Below are 15,608 nucleotides of genomic sequence, written 5' to 3'. Positions count from 1 at the left end.
GAGCTCAGTATTTTCAAACTTGCCAAAAGAGCTGGTGGTAATATCATACAATGACAATGGCCAATTTTAGAATTCTTGTATTTGGAAAAGTGAATTCCTTTTTTACAGGCAAGGGTTATCTCCTTGCATCCCTCCCTCTTTCCCCTTTCTTTGGCTAGCACCAGGATGCGCTTTTCAGTGTTTTTAGAGGTTGGTGCCTGAATGTGGCAGAACATGTTGTAGTAATGATTATATATAAAATCTGAAAAGACTTGTGAAAATGTATCAAATTTCTATTTTAAAATAAAGTAGAAGTGGGACATATTTAAAGACCAACTTCACAGCTCCCCGTGATTCTATGACAGCTTGCTGCCTGTGTCTCCAGCTACAGTGATGTCTTTCTGCTACAACGAAATACAGCATATGGGAAAGGACGATGCTTATTACGAGAGGATTAAAGCCAATGAGAGACCCACATGCTTGTTTTCATTTGCTGTGTGCTGCAGCCCAAGTATATGGAGAAGGTGCCTAAACCGTGACAAATGGATCTATCTTAGAAATGCTAAGGAAACTCTGTTTCCCCAGCATTTCCAGGTTGTGTGAGAACTTGTACGTATGTGTGCTCGTTTGGTTTCACTGACTTAAAAAAAAAAAAGTGTCTAAAACAATTTGGTGTCTAATTCAGCAAATAAGCTAGATAACAGTTTGAATAATATGGTTTTATCCTCAAGTTGTTCACTTTCGCATTGTTTTTGTCTGCTTCCAGATAAGTATCGCCTGGGGAACTAAAAGTTTTATTAATAGTGATCTGCTCATAGTAGGACTTTAGCATATGTAGGACAATTGACTGAAATTATACTCTGTGTTTTGAAATCCAGGTACCATATTCTCTAAAGCAAGAACAACAAGAAGAGTTACAATAGGGATTACACAAGGAGAGACAGCTCTCTGCAAGTCTCTGTGCTAAGTACTTTGTACCTTTCTTTTAGGTCACCCTCATAGCAACTGTCAGTCAGTAGACACTATTAACCCAATCTCACTGATAAAACCATGGCTCAAAGAGGCAAGGTGTCTTGCCTAGACTCACAGAAGTATGCTCATGTAGAAGAGTGGGGGTTGGAACTAGTTAGTTTCTCCAACTAGAGATTCTAAAATTTTGTCAGAGATCTTGGTTTCAATCCTATCTCCATCACTTATCTGTGTGAACTTGGAATTTCAGCTTCTTCCATAAAGAGGTAGTTATATTTACTTCATGAGGTTGTTGTAAAAGTATGAGAGGTAACTTATAGGACCAGACATACAAGAAATGTTAGCTCACTTCTGCCTTCATCCTTATGAGGACAGGAGGAAGATCTTGGGGGTAGGGGGGAGGTGCTCAAAAGCATCTATAAAGAGTTGTTTAGTAATATTGTTTCCCCTTACCCACTCCACACCTCTTCATTTCCAAGTGTCCTTTGTAAATCAAAGTAAGACTGGTTTCCGAATTCCATCAGAACTTCAGATAATGTGTTTAACTTATAAGAGAAATTATGTTGGGCTATATTGTTACACTATCACTCAGTACTACCTATGTCAATGTCTTTTATCATGGATGTACTAATAATTATTTATTGCAGGTGCTTCATTTGCTTCTTGTTATTGTAAGCTGATCTTGAATTATATAAAAAAAAACAAAAACAAAGAAAAGACTATGACAAGAATTTCCCAACAAGTCCACCACTCCTACTTCCTCTGCTTTCTTTCTTTCTTTTAGTCAGAGATAAAGAGAGGGACACATATGGACAAACAGGGAGGGATAGAGATGAGAAGCAACAATTCTTCATTGCAGCACCTTAGTTTCTCATTGATTGCTTTCTCATATGTGCCTTGACCTGGGAACTACAGCCAAGCCAGTGACCCCTTGCTCAAGCCAGTGACCTTGGGCTCAAACTAGTGACCATGGGGTCATGTCTATGATCCCACATTCAAGTCAGTAATCCCATGCTCAAGCCAGATGAGCCCGCACTTAAGCTGGAGACCTTGGGGGTTCAAACCTGCATGCCCTGCATCCCAGGCCAATGCTCTCTCCACTGCACCACTGCTTGGTCAGGCACCACCACTTCCTATACTATTTACCAACCTTTTCTGTTTTAACTTTCATATGCATTAGTTAAAATTTCCATCTACATTTCATACTTAAAAGAAACAAAGTAACACAATTAGATAACAGCAACCAAACTCAATAAATACAGTGGTACCTTGAGATACAAATTTAATTCGTTCTGTAACCGAACTTGTCAGTCAGTCAACTCGTATATCAAACTGCCGATACTGGACCCGTGCGCCAACACGCCAACTAGCGGCAGCTAACCAAATCACGACTTGTATCTTGGAATTTTGCTCGGATATCGAACAAAAATACAGACCGAGTCGCAGCTCGTATCTTAAAAAAAAATCGTATGTTGGTCTGTTCGTATCTCAAGGTACCACTGTATTCAGCACAGGTTTTTTGAAACTTTCCACTAAGTACTTTAAAAAAACTCTGTTTTAAGGAAAAGTTATTGCTGCTATGTACATAAAGTTATCGAATGTAAAAGACTGACAGCTGTCAGAGATGAAAAGTTGCGGGGGCAGGGAGACTGGAAGAAAGACTGTGAAGAGATTAGCTAAAAAACATACATACATAACACAGAGACACAGACACAGACAACAGGGTGGTGATGGCTAGAGGGGAGGGGGTGGGGGCTCAGGGGAGGTGGAAAATGGAGACAGAAACAGTCATTATGCTAGGGGCAAAGGGTTTTTGATGTGGCGGGCAGATGGTGGTTTGTTGAGCTGTACACTTATAACCCGTATGGTTTTGCAAACCAATGTCTTCCCAATAAATTCAATAAAATAAAATTTAAAAAAAGGATGATGCTGGTGTAGTGATATTTTAGACATCTTGAAGTGGCTGACATTTTAAAGCCGGAGTCCAAACGGTTAAAAATCTTTTGGGACAAATGCAATTTGTTGTACAGTCCAGGCTATTTCTTTTTTTTTAAGTGAGAGGAGTGGAGATAATGAGACAGACTCTCACATATGCACCTTGACTGGGATCCACCTGACATCCCCCGTCTGGAACTGATATTAAAATCAACTGAGCTATCCTCAGCGCCTGAGGCTAATGCACTCAGACCAACCCAGCTACTCTCCGTGCTGGGGCCACGCTCAAACCAATTGAGCCACTTTTAAACCATTTAAATATTTAAACTTTCAAATAGAAAACTGATACAAATTATAGCTCTATTAATTCAGAGAATTTGGAAAAATCACATCTTATGACACACATCCCATTTCAATATATTACAAATACGTAAAGAAGTGCATATAATACTTAATGTAAAGTACCGTAAAAGCAGAAATACCAGCTGCTGTCAAGAAACAAATAAAATCCTGGAAAGGATTTGAAAATGTTTATATGACTAGTGAAAGTAAGCCACAAACTAAAACGTTTTGAAAAGGGTGAGAAAGAAATACTGAGTGCATAAATGTCACCAGCAGGTGTTTCCAGACTTACAGAATTTTACAGCCAGAAAGACCTCTGGAATCATCTAGCCAACCTTCTCATTTTACAGCTGAGGAAAGAGCCCCTGATGTTGAATCACTTGCTCAAGGTCACAGAGCCACTTACTAACAGTGCCAGGAATAGAATCCAGGTCTTCTCATTCCTGGTGGAGTGCCTTGAAGTTTAAAATTCCAAGGTATTCAAAGGAAGGCAACAGAGCCCGGGATAAGTGTTTTGGGTGTAAGAGGTTGATTCCTGGTTTGTCAAATTTTAAATTCAGCTTTCTTCTAAGTCTAAATGAGGAAGACGAAAGTCCAACTTCCAAGTGTAACACAGGAGTCACACAGCATTTATTTTGATGACTATTTATCAGAAGAGGCTTGTTACCCTCATATACTATAAATCCTAGATCAAAATTCTAAAACAAAAGGATTTTAACATAGTGGTTGGAAAAAATCTGGGTACAAACATACCAACTGTGTCTAGCGTGCCAGTGCACACTTAATTCATAGGTTTTTGTTTGAGGGATGATCTTGGAACATCACAAAGCATTTATTCATTTAATTTCTTTATGCTATAACAACTCTGGCTTGGGTATGAGAATGGGTGGCTTCTGACTTCTTGCTTGTGTAGTTTTTAGTCCCTTTATCCTTCACTCTTGAAACATTTAGTTGTGAAAGGGGTATCATATTTCTATTTTCACTAGCAAGGAGATAGAAAAAGTTGTAAAAGTGATGCCTTTGAAAAACTGGGCTAATTTTATGCATATTAAAACTAAGAGGTTATTATAAGTGACATTTGGTTTTTGACAGAGACAGAGAGAGTCAGAGACAGACAGGAAGAGAGAGAGATGAGAAGCATCAATTCTTCATTGCAGCATCTTATTTGTTCGTTGATTGTTTGTTCATTGATTGCTTTCTGTTTTGTGCCTGGACTGGGGTCTACAGCAGAGTGAGTGACCCCTTGCTCAAGCCAGAAACCTTTGGCTAAAGCAAGCGACCATGGGGTCATGTCTATGATCCCACACTCAACCCAATGACCTCGTGCTCAAGCTGGATGAGCCAGCGCTCAAGCCGGCAACCTCAAGGTCTCGAACCTGGGTCCTCTGCATCCCAGTCCAATGCTCTAACCACTGCACCACCACCTGCTCTGGCATAGGTGACATATTGTAAATAATCCTTCCTTCTAGAATAATGTTGGTCCCTTGCAATTTCAAAGTACTTTAGGATTCCCGATCTCAGGTGTTTAGAACTCTCTTCAATCTTAAATTATTTTCCACTCTTAGGGAAAGGTCTTGGGCACTCCAAATAACATTTCATTGAACAAATATCCATAAGCACCAACTGTGTGCCAGGTGTTGTGTCAGACCCTGAGGATTGGAAGAAGACAAGTCTTTGTCCCCAACAAGCCTAGCTAACTCTGAAGACCCCTGAAATATAATCTGTAGCACGACTGCCAACATCCTGTGTAGATTCATAAACCAATGTGGAGAAGCCTGTCCCGGTGTTCTGCATAGCACTCCACCACAGCGACCATAGTTTACTGTTACTCTCAACTTTTGCTGCATGCTACAATCACTCAGATAGTTACTTTTAAAAATAACTAAAGCTGTAACTTTCCCCTAGACTTTCTGAATGAGACCATCCAGTGGTGAGAACTGGGTTTCTTAGTTTTTATAAAGTTCCATACCTGATACTGCCAAATGTAGCCCTATGCTATTTGAATCCTAGAAAGGCAGAAGTTAAACTCTGTGTTATAAATAGTATAGTTTTGATACTCATAAGACTCTGGTTTAGGTTATAAAATTGTGAGAGTACTTATTATCCATGGAAGTTACATATTTAGAATGCTGTTTTTCAGCTAATTGTGTTATTTTCCCAGTGTGGATGTTTTCCCCTAAAATCATAGGACCCTGGCTCTCTGTCTTACCCTGAGGGCTGGTGACATGTCAACAGACTTTTTTAGCCAAGCACACAGCATGGGGTTATGTACAGGAATTTCCAGATGACAGAAATATTCAAAAGAAACAGTTTCATAACTATGTTCTTTTTAAGAACTACTATGTATTCTGGGAAAAAAAAACATTTTAGAAATATGAGCTATTTAAAACTATAGTTTTTCTAATGAGTGCTCAAATTTGTTTTTAGCATCTCATTATATTATTTCCAGATTCTTGGGGGATGTTGACGATGTTGACAACAGTAACTAATGAAGGGACTGTTCTCCGGCTACCTCTTAACTCTAGAAAAAAGCCTTGGGAATGCCTGTCCACCACCAGAGGGCCACCCTGAGTCACTTGTCTCAGGAAGTTCTGGCAGCAAAGCGGGGCTAAGAGAGGTCATTTAGTGAGTATATAAATTGGAGGATACGGGATCAACCCCTATTCTCCCTCACTCTCCACCTCCAAGGAGTTGCTAGCCCACCTGTATCTCTACTAGAAATGTTAGAATTATCACCATTAGATGCCAGCATTCTATATTCAGTGACTGTCTTACAAAATGACATTGACAGAGGAAAGAGGAAACACTGCCACAGGAAAGAACATGTAGCACACAGAAAGGACTGGAAGGAACAACCCAGTATCGGTAAGCTTCACTGGAGCTCGGGAAAAGAACATGCTTCACTCATAGTGCATGGAGTGGCGAGAGGGAGGGAAGGTCAGACCGAGGAACCACACACGAGTGGGTGCTGGAGTTTGAGGGCTCACTGTGGCAATATGGTGTGAGAAGGCTCAGGTTGAAGATCTGGACACGTGGGTACAGAGGGGAGGCTCACAGTCACACTTCAGTGTCGCCCGGGCCCACTCTCATCAGAAGACTGCAGAGCCAGCCAGGCCCATTCTGCACCACAAGGGCTCTTAGTAGGTCCAGACGAGACTGCAAACACAGGATCTTCACCGCCATCTTGGCCCTTGCACTATTTTCTTTTGGTGGTGGTGTTGCCATCAAAATATTCTGAACAATAATACTCCTCTAACTTCATTCTTCCTTATCCAACTATTTTGAATCTACCCTGGTATTTTGAATTAATCTCTCTACAAGTATTAACACTTAGGATGGCTACTTACAAATCAATTACATTTCCTTTGAAGTGAGGAGTGTAGCCAGAGACATGAATTTCTTCTCCTGGAAGCCTTCTCACCTCAAGATCTATGAGGTCCAAATCTGGGGATGCTCACTCTCTTTTTTCAATTATCTCCCCTGGCTGCTTCACTGTGGCTTTTTCCACATAAGGAGTCAAAGCAAATAAGGTAATGTGACCCCCTCATGCAGTGGCCCTGGTACCTCGCACATACATACTTCCTTTCAGGCGAAGAAGCTCAGATTCCTAGGAGTCGCTTAAAATCTAGAATAAATGAATTTTGCTAACTCCTGGCAAACTCTCCTTCTGAAGTTCTAAATGACTGATCGAGGCGGGCACATAAAAACATTCTATTTTAAAATTTTAACTCTCCTTTATCTGTCCAGGAGTTAATGATACAGAAGGAGTAACACAGATTGTGTAAAAATTGTACATGTTCATGAAAAACAAAAAAAAAGAAAGAGTTCTAAATAAGGAACTGAACTGAGCATTCTGACTTTAAGAAATGACTCTATAAAGTATTTTTTAAAGTTCTTAAGTTCTTCTTTACTAAGCCATTTGAGGCAAGTGGGCAAAGGAGTGAGTTTCTCTCTCGCCCTCACATGCTCTAAATTTTCAAACGCCTAGATCAATGCAAATACTTTCGACACAAATTCGAAGAGCTGACGTGCTGACTTTAACGGTGCATTATGTTGGATAACTTCGGAAAGGTACAAATGTTGTTTGCCAGCTTTTGAAAATTACTTGCGTAGTTTATTTGTTAACATAAATTATACAAGCAGCTCAATTCATAGCATGCAGAAGAGACTACAGAAAATAAACGTATAGAGCAACCTTTTCAGAATCAATCATCCTCAGTGTTTCATCACTGGAGTGCGCAGTTTACTAACACTCCTGAACCAGCCGCACCGTTCCTGAATACTATGGGCTGTTTTCCCATTTTGTGAAATGTGTCAGTACTGTAAGCTTTTCTAGTGTTTCAATTGTGCGGTCCTCCAAATCACAATTTAATATATATTTTGGTCTCAGATAAAAACTTTTTAATTATTTAATATATCTAAAAATGTGCTCAAAATTAAAAAAATAATCAAAAGAAAAGACAAATAATAATATAAACTGGGCTTGGAATATCCTAAACAGGAATTTTGATTTTAACAACAGTCAAAAAAGCATTCTAATAAACAAGTCAATAAAGTTACATGAATATTTTTGAAAAGGCTAAATAGTTGCTAGAAATCACTGATTATATATTCTTAAATCATAAATTTATAAATAATGCAATTGTATTTTCAGATGTTGGGTTTTGATGGTACCTATTTTGAAAAATAACTATAGGAAAACTCATACAGCTATGAACTAAAAGACCTTTTATAATTGTGACAATGAAACTGAATAACCAGGAAATATCAATAACTGATATCATAATATATTTTATGAATTTATAAACTCATGCAATTTTATTCTCAGATGTTGGATTTTGATGGTAACCTATTTTGAAAAATAGGTATAAGAGAACTCATACAACTATAAACTAAAAAATACATAATTGATAACAATGAAACTAGATAACCAGGCAATGTCAATAACTTTAAGCTTGTTAAATAATGAACATCTGAGACATATGATGAGGCTCTTTAGGACAACACAGCCTGGCTGAACAGTAGACAGTGAAAGGTAGAGATTTCTGGTTTCTCATTTTCAAGAGGTGAGCGTTACATTTGCTGCTCCTATTCTCTGGTCAGCTGAGGTTATAAGTACTCTACTTGAAAGCTGTTCCTAGAAGTGTTTTAACAGTCACCCACAGCTTCATCAGGACTGCCACAAGGTATTTTAAAACTGCAAAAGAGGACATACAGATGGCCAATAGGCATATGAAAAAATGCTCAACATCACTAATCATTAGAGAAATGCAAATTAAAACCACAATGAGATATCACCTCACACCAGTCAGAATGGCGCTCATCAACAAAACAACACAGAATAAGTGCTGGCAAGGATGTGGAGAAAAGGGAACCCTCCTGCACTGCTGGTGGGAATGTAAACTGGTGCAGCCTCTGTGGAAAACAGTATGGAGATTCCTCAAGAAATTAAAAATCGAACTGCCTTTTGACCCAGCTATCCCACTGTTAGGAATATACCCCAAGAACATCATAGCACTGTATGAAAAGAAGAAATGCACCCCCATGTTTATGGCAGCATTGTTCACAATAGCGAAGATCTGGAAACAGCCCAAGTATCCGTCAGAGGACGAGTGGATTAAAAAGCTTTGGTACATATATACTATGGAATACTACTCAGCCATAAGAAATGATGACATCGGATCATTTACAATAACATGGATGGACCTTGATAACATTATACGAAGTGAAATAAGTAAATCAGAAAAAACTAAGAACTATATGAACCCATACATAGATGGGGCATAAAAATGAGACTCAGAGACATGGACAAGAATGTGATGGTAACAGGGGGTGGGGGGTAGGGTGGGGGCAAGGAAGGAGAGAGAGGGGGTGGGGGAGGGAAGGGGCACAAAAAAAAACAGATAGAAGGTGATGGAAGACAATTTGACTTTGAGTGAGGGGTATTCAACATAACCAAATGTCAAAATAATCTGGAGATGTTTTCTCTGAACTTATGTATCCTGATTTATCAATGTCACTGCATTAAAATTAATAAAAATAAGATTAAAAAAATAATAATGTTAAAAAAAATGCAACTGAATAGAGTGACTGAGTCTTTAAGCAGAGAAGGTGTGCACCAAAATTTATTAAGCTACATGGAAAGGGACCTTTAGAGATTCTATGATTTCACACATACTTGTTGAATGGACAACATTTAAAATAGCTACCATTGCCTCCTCTCCCAAATGATCAATACACAGAAGCACTGTTCAAAAGTATTTAAAATGTTACCACATTTAATATAGTCACTACAAAGGTTTTCTTGCCATGCCCATAAAGCTTTCTTACTCTGTACAAGTTTCCTGCTAAATTTTACAAGCAGAATATTGAGAATAATACCAAGACCTCAGGAAATGTTAGCTTCATCAAAATGAGTATGCAATCACTTCATTTCCTCAAAGCTAAATCAAACTTACAGACAGAATCAAAAATATTTTTCATTAGCTCTACCTGGTTTACACGAGGGTTTAAGCAGTAGTGCCTTCACAAATACTATTTCTGAACTATACCAAATCCCAGTACGTAGTTTAATACATAGTCAACTTGTCTCACTTTCTGATATTATCCTCCACCACTTTTCTCTTCAGTCCTTCCATTCGGTTAGGCTGTCTGACCCAATGCGTGGCTGTACCAGGTGACAGTGAACCGCAGTTATGTAAGAATATAGCTCCAAACCCCGCGTGGATGTCTGAAGTTAAGGCTGAGCTGGCAAACTGACGTTTTACACTTCCCCGGCAGCTGATTCAACAACCGTATCCCACTGAAGTGAAGGTTGGGGAGCGCAGGCCGAGACACATTCCAGGCTCAGCACTGAATTTCCCTTTGTTTTACGAGTCTGAGTTAGTTATGCTTAAAAATAGTCAACTGATTTCTTTTTCTTAAATTAGGCCAAATTACGAAAGGCACTCTACTCTTTCGTACACCCAAGACTGTGCATGCAAGGAAATTTTCTACAATAACTTTGGTTTGTTTGAATTTACTTTCAGCACAATTTTTTTTAAATAGCAGTTTCAAAGGTGCAAATAGGAAAAGATTCTTTGCCTCCATAATTGGGGGACTTTTTTTCTTTTGATGAACAAGGAAGCCTGGGTGTTTCCATTTTAGCTTTATACAATCAAGATAATACCAGTCACTGGATCAAAGGGGAGAGGAAGAAGATACCGTAAATTCTTTCTGAGCTCCTGGGCACCGTCTTTGTTAACTTCTCTTCTCATGCCTATACCCTGCGGTGCAAGGAAGAGATGCATCCAAGACTCTGGGTGTTTACAGAACAGTCTGAAGTTCCATGGAGAATAAGGCAAAGGACAAGGTCACTTCATCCCTGCTGGCCGACTGCTGAGACCACCTCCCGATTACTAGCCCCCAGCAGTCCTCTAAGATAAAGACAGGTCTGAATTCCCTGACACTGAAAGCACCACTCATTGTATGCCATAGTGCTGTAAAAGAGTGCGTACAAACAGGCAAACCAACTACGCAGTGCATAGAGCAGAGCTGGAAAGGGCTTCCCTGGGCTTTAACTACACAGCGAAGTCACCGCCCTAACTTCAGAGGAGCTGTCAGAGTGACTTCCATCCCCTCCGAATTTGTGAGCAGCAGCCAAGTGAGTCTTGTTTCCCCTCCCCAATATCTTCTGGGCTTCCATATAAGGGCCTAGATGGAGTCTAAGATTCTTATAAAATTTTTCTAGAAAAAAATAAGTGTTTTAGGAGTTCATAAATAATATAAATACACCTGCTGCCAGGATAACCTGAATTCCTCAGAAGAGAGCTGAAGATGAGGTTGGTGTTCCAGTTAGCCCAGACTTTCTTGGGTTAGTCAGTCCTTTCTAATACAGGTCACAAGATACCAGAGAGGTATAGGCTCACTCCTACATATATTTATGCTATCATTCAACCCCAGATTGCCTAAGAATTTTACTGTGTATGTGTTTTGTTATTGTTGCTTTTAGGAAAATCTAGCATGCTATCAGGAGTTAAATAAACAATACATTACAATCACAAGCCTTTTTTCTCAATTTAATAGAGTACATGTTAGAATTAGCTGTTTAAAGTCCTGGCTGGTTGGCTCAGTTGTAGAGCGTTGGCCTGGCATGTGGATGTTCCTGTTTGATTCCCTGTCAGAGCATACAGAAGCAGCACCCTTCTGCTTCTCCACACCTCCCCCTCTTGCTTCTCTCTCTTTCACTCTCTTCCCCTACTGCAGCCATGGGTAGATCAGAGTGAGTTGAGCCCGGGCACTAAGGATGGCTCCATGGCTTCTGGCTCAGGTGCTAAAAAGAGCTTGGCTGCTGTGCAACAGAGCAATGCCCCAGATGGGCAGAGTATCACCGTCTAATGAGCTTGCCCAGTGGATTCTGGGGGGTACATGCAGGAGTCTGTCTCTGCCTCCCCTCCTCTCACTGAATAAAAAAAATGATTTAGCTGTTTACATGTTTGTCTTGTTCCATCAAATAACTGAAGACTCCAAAAGAGCAGATACTGAATGTCACTTTTCTCTATACTGAACATAGCAGATACTTCAAAAAGTTTATTAATTATACAAAAGACCCACACTCCATTTATTTGCTCCATGCTTTCATCTCTTGCATATGCTCTTTACCTTGGTTTGAAGGGTAGAGTAAGTTGGCATTTATTATTCCAGGTGGATTTGTGGGGTACCATATCCTTTATTTGATAAACAAGAGAAGCTTTGTGGTAGAGATAATGACGTAATGACAGAGAGGTGGACTGTTAAAGTGTGTGAGAGGATCACCTTGTAGCTTTAATTCAGCACACATGTGCCTGTGTCTCCATGTGCATACATGCATGACCCTGTATATACACTCTCTTCATCTGGGTTCTCCTTTCTGTCATATATTATTCCTGTTTATCTTCTCTGATTTTGTTGGTTTCAAGAACCTGTATTAATGAGAGTTTCCTGACACTGTCATCAATGTGGAAATGAAATTACTTTATCATGGCAAAGACTGTATAACAAAGGTGGAAATACTTTAGAGAGGGTCTGGACATTCACTGAATGGTTGGAATTTTAAGGTCTACTCAAACCTAGACAACTAAGGATTCTACAAAGCTAGTATCCTAGTTTACTGTAACCTTGGTATAGGCGATAGATAGATAGACAGATAGACAGATAAAATTCAAACATCTAAAGAAGTAGTTCTGAGGAATTTTAAAAATATAAATGCCTGGATCTATACATTGGATTTCAATTAATGTGGGGCAGGATGTTAATTCTAGAAACACCTCAAGAATTCAGATATGCAGCTAGGATTGAGAACCTCTGATCTAGATACTTAGTTCTTGATACCTCTCACAAATTGAGATGCTAAAGCCAGTTTCTTAAAGCCACATAGGGTAGTGAATATCTACAATACTTCTGAACTGAGCAATTGCATTGCATATACTCTTTGTCTACAGCAGGGGTCCCCAAACTTTTTACACAGAGGGCCAGTTCACTGTCCCTCAGACCGTTGGAGGGCCGCCACATACAGTGCTCCTCTCACTGACCAACAATGAAAGAGGTGGCCCTTCCAGAAGTGCGGTGGAGGGCCGGATAAATGGCCTCAGGGGGCTGCATGCGGCCCGCAGGCTGTAGTTTGGGGATGCCTGGACAGGGACAATATTAGCAGTTTGGACAGGACAATCATTTGAAATTCTGACCCTTTTCCTTTAAATGCCATTAGAACCTGTCAGTCATGTGACAACTCACAACACCTCTATATATTACCAAATGTCTACAGGTAGCTGAGAACCACTGCTTAGCCAGGTGGATCTGGTTTCAAAGGCAATAAATATTTCAGCTAAATTTCAGCCCTTAAACATTAACTTTTTCTTCCTCTCCCAAAATAGTTCCTCTGGTCTGGAGACTTATCAAGGATCTAACAGACAGATTTTGGTTTTTAAACTAGTTGCTTTCCCTGAGATAAACTTATTTTAAAATTAAATTCTTGACTAATTGAATAAATACAGCACTTATGTATTTTTTTTTCATTTCTTTCTGTCATGAAGTACTGTGTAGCCTGTTGAATGTCCAAGATGGAAGGCCAGAAGTGTATACATAGTGACAGATTCCAACTGTTGGTTAACCACTCCTCACTCCAGTTCTTTCCTCGACTCCAAAACAAAATGAAATTAATATCAAATGGGAAAAAAGGAGATTAAAAGCAGTTATTTTAAATTAAAATTTCAACTATTGTTAAGTGCAGGGGTCGGGAACCTTTTTGGCTGAGAGAGCCATGAACGCCACATATTTTAAAATGTAATTCTGTGAGAGCCATACAACAACCCATGTACGTTACGCATTATCCAATAAAAATTTGTTGTTGTCCTGGAGGACAATGGTGATTGGCTCCAGCCACCCGCAACCATGAACATGAGCAGTAGGAAATGAATGGATTGTAATACATTAGAATGTTTTATATTTTTAACATTATTATTATTATTTTTTTTTAAAGATACAAGAGGTCTACAATGGCCTCCTTTTTTTTTTAATATTTTATTTTTAACTTTATTCAGTTTTTTTTAGAGAGAGAGATAGATAGATAGAGAGAGAGAGAGAGAGAGAAGGGAGAAGAGCAGAAAGCATCAACTCCCATATGTGCCTTGGCCAGGTAAGCCCAGGGTTTTAAACCAGCGACCTCAGCGTTCCCAGGTCGACACTCTATCCACTGCGCCACCACAGGTCAGGCACATTATTTTTTTATTAAAGATTTGTCTGCAAGCCAGATGCAGCCATCAAAAGAGCCACTTCTGGCTCGCAAGCCATAGTTTCCCTACCCCTGGTTAAGTGTTTTTTCTTTCATTTTTTAAATTAATACTCAAAGGAAAGTAGAGGCACTGGGGCCTGAGATCACAAAAGTCTTTTACCAGTACCAACTTTTATAGTAAACAAAGATTTTCCACATCTTATTCTTTATCCTGAGATATAAGATACTATAGATTTTCATATCCACCAACCAGTGTGAGAATGTTTCCAACTGTGTGACTTCAGTGAGTGCTGTGATTCTGCATCTTCAGTGGCACTGGTGCATTCCACCTTCCACTGGGTAAACTGCCAACAAGATGGACTAATGCGGCCATCTGGGCACCTGGAGCCTATCTAGGCCACTTTAGATAGAAGGGGAAGTGGGCTCAGGTCCAAGAAAGTAAGTTTATGTCTAGTGAGCAATCCTTGTTGGAACTATACTACTGGCTGTGGATTGCGATTTAATAAAATTCTAGAGAATGATTATATTTTTCCCTATTCCAGATATTTTACATATTATAATTCTATCATATTTCCTGCTCTGGAAGCAGTTCTGTGCGACAATCTATTATAGAAGAAAGAATTCCAGGCAACAAACTTGATTAGCAACATATGTCTCCCAGCATAATAGATAAAAGGCAGAAATTCTGGTTTGTTTGAAAGCTGATCAATTGCAGTAGGATGGGGATAACTATTTTCTCAATAAACCCAAAGCCTAATTCGTTCTGATGCTACAAAACACAATTCTTTAAACAGAACTTCATCAACATTACAACGAATTACTTAATTTCTATGAAGGTCATATTTCATTCATTCACCAAAATTTTCATAGATATTTATTGGATATCAGAATTATCTTGTTAGTCTGATGTAATCTAGCAAAGATAGTTTATAAACCTACATATATTTTGGACATGTACCCAACTTGTGAAAGTCCAGCTTTTGAATTAATGTAATAGTTAAGTACTAAGAAATAACTGAGAGATTTAGCCAATTTTTACAGTCATTCTGCCCATTTCTGGATGAGTACAAATCAAGATGTAAAAGAGATGTAAAAGTTAAAATGATTTATAAAAAAAGTCACACTTACTTCCTTACCTGAAATATTTTAGTGCTTGGGCTTCTTATTGAATTTGGTAGTGGTAAGAGGGGGTCTTTATAAAGATATTAAGCAGTCTTCAGTGTTTTTATAACATTGGTTACTACAGAAATGATACTTCTTTTACTTCTTGTCTTGAAGGGTGAACAAAATAAACAAACTGAAAATACTACAATGAATGGCAAACAATGAGAGATTTACAGTACAAAAAACAGAGTAAAAAGGAAGACAAGTTTAAATATTGTTGTGTAAGAAAGTGATGAAAATAATACAAGAATGAGAATAAGTAAAATGATAGGCTGGAACATCTGGGAAGGTAAATGCAAAGACAAAGAAGAGTTAATTAATAATAATTTAAAAACTTATATTTATAGCAACTAATCTAGGCATTCATTCAACTTCAGATAAAATAACCCTCCGTTATGTCTCTATTCACTAAATCTAAAAGCCTATTATCATACACAGTGTCTTCTCTCACTGTCTCTTTTCCCTCAAAAGT

At 38.9% G+C, this 15,608-nt stretch overlaps 1 protein-coding gene across 2 annotated transcripts in view; it reads right to left on the bottom strand.

Moving 5' to 3' along the window:
* The window catches only part of MTCL3 (MTCL family member 3), a 71,918-nt gene that overhangs the window by 5,829 nt on the left and 50,481 nt on the right, over positions 1-15,608 (bottom strand). For both annotated transcript variants that reach the window (XM_066373281.1, XM_066373280.1), the window contains exon 7: positions 15,109-15,417. In XM_066373281.1, coding sequence (XP_066229378.1) covers positions 15,307-15,417 — 111 coding nt within the window. In that variant the 3' untranslated portion in view covers positions 15,109-15,306. The remainder of the gene's footprint in view (positions 1-15,108; positions 15,418-15,608) is intronic.

The sequence above is a fragment of the Saccopteryx leptura genome, chromosome 3 (genome assembly GCF_036850995.1).
Source record: "Saccopteryx leptura isolate mSacLep1 chromosome 3, mSacLep1_pri_phased_curated, whole genome shotgun sequence".
Classification (NCBI taxonomy): domain Eukaryota; kingdom Metazoa; phylum Chordata; class Mammalia; order Chiroptera; family Emballonuridae; genus Saccopteryx; species Saccopteryx leptura.
This window is presented reverse-complemented; position numbering and strand designations above follow the sequence as displayed.